Source organism: Somniosus microcephalus, chromosome 3 (assembly GCF_052327205.1).
Source record: "Somniosus microcephalus isolate GS21.2 chromosome 3, FLI_Smic_1.0, whole genome shotgun sequence".
Classification (NCBI taxonomy): Eukaryota; Metazoa; Chordata; class Chondrichthyes; order Squaliformes; family Somniosidae; genus Somniosus; species Somniosus microcephalus.
The window spans coordinates 376,761,837-376,767,836 of record NC_140989.1 but is presented as its reverse complement, the minus strand read 5'-3'; the positions used below and the strand labels follow the sequence as shown (position 1 = coordinate 376,767,836).

The 6,000-nt window shown below is 56.4% G+C and overlaps 1 protein-coding gene across 2 annotated transcripts in view; it reads right to left on the bottom strand.

The window, feature by feature from the left end:
* Positions 1–5,167: 5,167 nt before the first annotated feature.
* Positions 5,168–6,000, bottom strand: part of LOC147122456 (netrin-G1-like) — a 78,664-nt gene continuing 77,831 nt past the window's right edge. For both annotated transcript variants that reach the window (XM_085983616.1, XM_085983615.1), the window contains one exon: positions 5,168–5,849. In XM_085983616.1, coding sequence (XP_085839742.1) covers positions 5,620–5,849 — 230 coding nt within the window. In that variant the 3' untranslated portion in view covers positions 5,168–5,619. The remainder of the gene's footprint in view (positions 5,850–6,000) is intronic.

Sequence of the window (6,000 nt, the reverse complement as noted above, 5' to 3'; positions counted from 1 at the left end):
GCACTATCGGAGGGCAGTACTGAGGGAGCGCTGCACTGTCGGAGGGGCAGTACTGAGAGCGCTGCACTGTCGGAGGGGCACTACTGAGGGAACGCTGCACTGTTGGAGGGGCAGTACTGAGGGAGTGCTGCACTGTCGGGGGGCAGTACTGAGGGAGCGCTGCACTGTCGGGGGGCAGTACTGAGGGAGCGCCGCACTGTCGGAGGGGCAGTATTGAGGGAGCGCTGCACTGTCGGAGGGTCAGTACTGAGGGAGCGCCGCACTGTCGGAGGTGCAGTACTGCAGGAGCGCTGCACTGTCGGGGGGCAGTACTGAGGGAGCGCCGCACTGTCGGAGGTGCAGTACTGCAGGAGCGCCGCACTGTCGGAGGGGCAGTACTGAGGAAGCGCTGCACTGACATGTCCACCCTCTCAAGTAGATGGAAAAGTGATTTACAGCCAATTCAATACTTTTGAAGTGTCGTCACTGTTGCAACGTAGGAAAAGCAGCAAGAATTTTCACACAGCACGATCCCACAAGCTGCAGTGATTGCCAACATGGCCACCCCAGTGCTACCCCTTTCCCCCTCCCTGATCCCCTCCCCATGAACCCTCCCACACCCAGTGCGGAGCCGGATCCGGAGCCCAGGACACTTGCTGCAGGAGCTTTTATTGTTGTCCAGTGAAAAGCGACGAGTCCTTTGCCGGATCTCAGGACACTTTCCCGAGCCGCAAACTCCGATTCTTTGATGCAGCAAATTGCAGTTCCAGAGAAATCTGTGCACAGGAAAATCACTCAAAGAAAATGCTGTGATTGGCCCATCACCGGGAGTCCCACAGTGACAGATATATTCACCAACACAAACCACTCTTCATACAACAACCACATCGCACCTTGTGGGATTGCAAGAAAATCACTTCATCTTAATACAAAAGATCAATAAACGCACTAACGCTCCGATCGCTGCTCAGGACCATTCCCACAGGGGGCTGATGTGGTCCCCGTGGAGAGACCAGGATAGGAGCCGGATTTCAGAAGGAGGGGGTCGGGGGAAGCGATTACACAAAAACCCAACGACCAGGATCACACAGCATCGCTCACTGAAGCCCAGGCTGTAGGTCGCTCGAAGCCTCCCCTCACATTCCCTCAGGTCACGATGTACAGAGAGGCCTGGTCCCCACTCAGCAACCCCTCGCAGAGAGGGAGGGAGAGAGGGAGGGAGAGAGAGAGAGGGAGGGAGGGAGAGAGAGAGAGGGTTGGAGGGAGAGAGAGAGAGGGTGGGAGAGAGAGAGGGCAAGAGAGGGGGAGGGAGAGAAGAGAGATGGAGAGAGGGAACGGGGGAGGGAGAGAGAGAGGGAGGGGGAGAGAAATTGTGTAACCTTAGCGGCACACTATGTTACAGCTTGCCATAAACAGAGGGACAATCATTAAATCTAAAAAAAGAGTATATACAAATTATACGAATGTATATCTATGCACTCAGGGATATATCTGTTTATACACTGTATGGATAGATCTGCGTTTATGTGTTCAACCATGAATATTTTTCGATGCTTTGGCAACATAAGATGTACCTTGTCATGCCAATAAAGTGATTTGAATTGAATTGAATGGAGGGAGGGAGTATAGGAGTGTGAGGGAGGGAGCAAAGAAGAGATTGAGTGAGTGAGAGGAGGGAGAGAGTGAAGAGGGCAGGCGAGTGAAGAGGGAGTGAGGTAGGAGAAAGGAGTGAGTGAGGAACAGAGGGAAAGAGTGAATGGAACAAGAGTGATGGAGTGTAACTTGTGCGTAAAGTGTATGAGTGAATGAGTGAGAGCTGCACTGTCGGAGGGGCAGTACTGAGGGAGTGCTGCACTGTCGGAGGGGCAGTACTGAGGGAGTGCTGCACTGTCGGAGGGGCGTACTGAGGTAGTGCTGCACTGTCGGAGGGGCAGTACTGAGGGAGTGCTGCACTGTCGGAGGGGCAGTACTGAGGGAGCGGTGCACTGTCGGAGGGGCAGTACTGAGGGAGCGCTGCACTGTCGGAGGGGCAGTACTGAGGGAGCGCTGCACTGTCGGAGGGGCAGTACTGAGGGAGTGCTGCACTTTCGGAGGGGCAGTATGAGGGAGTGCTGCACTGTCGGAGGGGCAGTACTGAGGGAGTGCTGCACTGTCGGAGGGGCGTACTGAGGGAGTGCTGCACTGTCGGAGGGTCAGTACTGAGGGAGCGCTGCACTGTAGGAGGGGCAGTACTGAGGGAGCGCTGCACTGTCGGAGGGTCAGTACTGAGGGAGTGCTGCACTGTCGGAGGGGCAGTACCGAGGGAGCGCCGCACTGTCGGAGGGGCAGTACTGAGGGAGTGCTGCACTGTCGGGCGGGCAGTACCGAGGGAGTGCTGCACTGTCGGAGGGTCAGTACTGAGGGAGCGCTGCACTGTAGGAGGGGCAGTACTGAGGGAGCGCTGCACTGTCGGAGGGTCAGTACTGAGGGAGCGCCGCACTATCGGAGGGCAGTACTGAGGGAGCGCTGCACTGTCGGAGGGGCAGTACTGAGAGCGCTGCACTGTCGGAGGGGCACTACTGAGGGAACGCTGCACTGTTGGAGGGGCAGTACTGAGGGAGTGCTGCACTGTCGGGGGGCAGTACTGAGGGAGCGCTGCACTGTCGGGGGGCAGTACTGAGGGAGCGCCGCACTGTCGGAGGGGCAGTATTGAGGGAGCGCTGCACTGTCGGAGGGTCAGTACTGAGGGAGCGCCGCACTGTCGGAGGTGCAGTACTGCAGGAGCGCTGCACTGTCGGGGGGCAGTACTGAGGGAGCGCCGCACTGTCGGAGGTGCAGTACTGCAGGAGCGCCGCACTGTCGGAGGGGCAGTACTGAGGAAGCGCTGCACTGACATGTCCACCCTCTCAAGTAGATGGAAAAGTGATTTACAGCCAATTCAATACTTTTGAAGTGTCGTCACTGTTGCAACGTAGGAAAAGCAGCAAGAATTTTCACACAGCACGATCCCACAAGCTGCAGTGATTGCCAACATGGCCACCCCAGTGCTACCCCTTTCCCCCTCCCTGATCCCCTCCCCATGAACCCTCCCACACCCAGTGCGGAGCCGGATCCGGAGCCCAGGACACTTGCTGCAGGAGCTTTTATTGTTGTCCAGTGAAAAGCGACGAGTCCTTTGCCGGATCTCAGGACACTTTCCCGAGCCGCAAACTCCGATTCTTTGATGCAGCAAATTGCAGTTCCAGAGAAATCTGTGCACAGGAAAATCACTCAAAGAAAATGCTGTGATTGGCCCATCACCGGGAGTCCCACAGTGACAGATATATTCACCAACACAAACCACTCTTCATACAACAACCACATCGCACCTTGTGGGATTGCAAGAAAATCACTTCATCTTAATACAAAAGATCAATAAACGCACTAACGCTCCGATCGCTGCTCAGGACCATTCCCACAGGGGGCTGATGTGGTCCCCGTGGAGAGACCAGGATAGGAGCCGGATTTCAGAAGGAGGGGGTCGGGGGAAGCGATTACACAAAAACCCAACGACCAGGATCACACAGCATCGCTCACTGAAGCCCAGGCTGTAGGTCGCTCGAAGCCTCCCCTCACATTCCCTCAGGTCACGATGTACAGAGAGGCCTGGTCCCCACTCAGCAACCCCTCGCAGAGAGGGAGGGAGAGAGGGAGGGAGAGAGAGAGAGAGAGGGAGGGAGGGAGAGAGAGAGAGGGTTGGAGGGAGAGAGAGAGAGGGTGGGAGAGAGAGAGGGCAAGAGAGGGGGAGGGAGAGAAGAGAGATGGAGAGAGGGAACGGGGGAGGGAGAGAGAGAGGGAGGGGGAGAGAAATTGTGTAACCTTAGCGGCACACTATGTTACAGCTTGCCATAAACAGAGGGACAATCATTAAATCTAAAAAAAGAGTATATACAAATTATACGAATGTATATCTATGCACTCAGGGATATATCTGTTTATACACTGTATGGATAGATCTGCGTTTATGTGTTCAACCATGAATATTTTTCGATGCTTTGGCAACATAAGATGTACCTTGTCATGCCAATAAAGTGATTTGAATTGAATTGAATGGAGGGAGGGAGTATAGGAGTGTGAGGGAGGGAGCAAAGAAGAGATTGAGTGAGTGAGAGGAGGGAGAGAGTGAAGAGGGCAGGCGAGTGAAGAGGGAGTGAGGTAGGAGAAAGGAGTGAGTGAGGAACAGAGGGAAAGAGTGAATGGAACAAGAGTGATGGAGTGTAACTTGTGCGTAAAGTGTATGAGTGAATGAGTGAGAGCTGCACTGTCGGAGGGGCAGTACTGAGGGAGTGCTGCACTGTCGGAGGGGCAGTACTGAGGGAGTGCTGCACTGTCGGAGGGGCGTACTGAGGTAGTGCTGCACTGTCGGAGGGGCAGTACTGAGGGAGTGCTGCACTGTCGGAGGGGCAGTACTGAGGGAGCGGTGCACTGTCGGAGGGGCAGTAGTGAGGGAGCGCTGCACTGTCGGAGGTGCAGTACTGAGGGAGCGCTGCACTGTCGGAGGGGCAGTACTGAGGGAGTGCTGCACTTTCGGAGGGGCAGTATGAGGGAGTGCTGCACTGTCGGAGGGGCAGTACTGAGGGAGTGCTGCACTGTCGGAGGGGCGTACTGAGGGAGTGCTGCACTGTCGGAGGGGCAGTACTGAGGGAGTGCTGCACTGTCGGAGGGGCAGTACTGAGGGAGTGGTGTACTGTCGTAGGGGCAGTACTGAGGGAGCGCTGCACTGTCGGAGGGGCAGTACTGAGGGAGTGCTGCACTGTCGGAGGGGCAGTACTGAGGGAGTGCTGCACTGTCGGAGGGGCAGTACTGAGGGAGTGCTGCACTGTCGGAGGGGCAGTACTGAGGGAGTGCTGCACTGTCGGAGGGGCAGTACTGAGGGAGTGCGGCACTGTCGGAGGTGCAGTACTGAGGGAGTGCTGCACTGTCGGAGGTGCAGTACTGAGGGAGTGCTGCACTGTCGAAGGGGCAGTACTGAGGGAGTGCTGCACTGTCGGAGGGGCAGTACTGAGGGAGTGCGGCACTGTCGGAGGGGCAGTACTGAGGGAGTGCTGCACTGTCGGAGGTGCGGTCTTTCGGATGAGACGTTAAACCGAGGCCCCGTCTGCTCTCTCAGGTGGATGTAAAAGATCCCAGGACACTATTTGGAAGAAGAGCAGGGGAGTTCTCCCCGGAGTCCTGGACAATATTTATTCCTCCACCAACATCAGTAAAACAGATTGTCTGCTGATTCTCACATTGCTGTTTGCTGTAAAGTTCTTCATTGTCTGTGAAGCGCTTTGGGACGTCCTGAGGTGGTGAAAGGCTCTGTAGAAATCCAAGTCCTTTCTTTCTTTCTTTGTCCCAAAGCTGGACATGGGCCGAGCGGCTGGCGATTGCAGAATGAATATTAGCAGCTGCCTCGGGCCCGCGGGGAGTCAGAGAGTCCAGTCCCCACTGACTGCCCATTCCTTCCGGGCTCTCAGATCCAGTCGGGCTGGGTGGGTGGCTGGGCTCCGGCCTCGGCTCCAGTTTGCCTTTCCCGGGGGGTCGGGGGAGGGGAGCGTGTTCTAACGGCGACGCAGTAAAGGCTGGATTCTCCTGCGCTCTTCGCACCTTCCCGTGAGCGGCCATGGCGCTGGAAGCGGGTCAGAGCGGCGGGCGGCCGTTAGCGGAGGTTAGCAGCGCAGTCAGCGCCAGCAGCAGCCGGTGTAAGGTGGGCTCCCGCGGGGATTGGGAGACGCACCCTCCCGCTTCCTCCCCGCACTGGCCTTTCTCACACAGGAGCCCGGTGTAGGGAGCGAGGCACCGACACCTCCCATTGTCCTCACACACTCCTCCGTTCTGACACCGTGTCAGCAAGTTATCGCACACGCCCGCTGCAAGAGGCCAGAGAAAAGAAAGATCAGCTCATTGACCATCTCCCCACCTTACAGATTGGTTCAACTCTCGCCGCTCCCAGGCTCTCACTGTCACAACAACATTTTATTAGAGAAACATCTCGAAACCCAGAATATAATAAAGAATAGT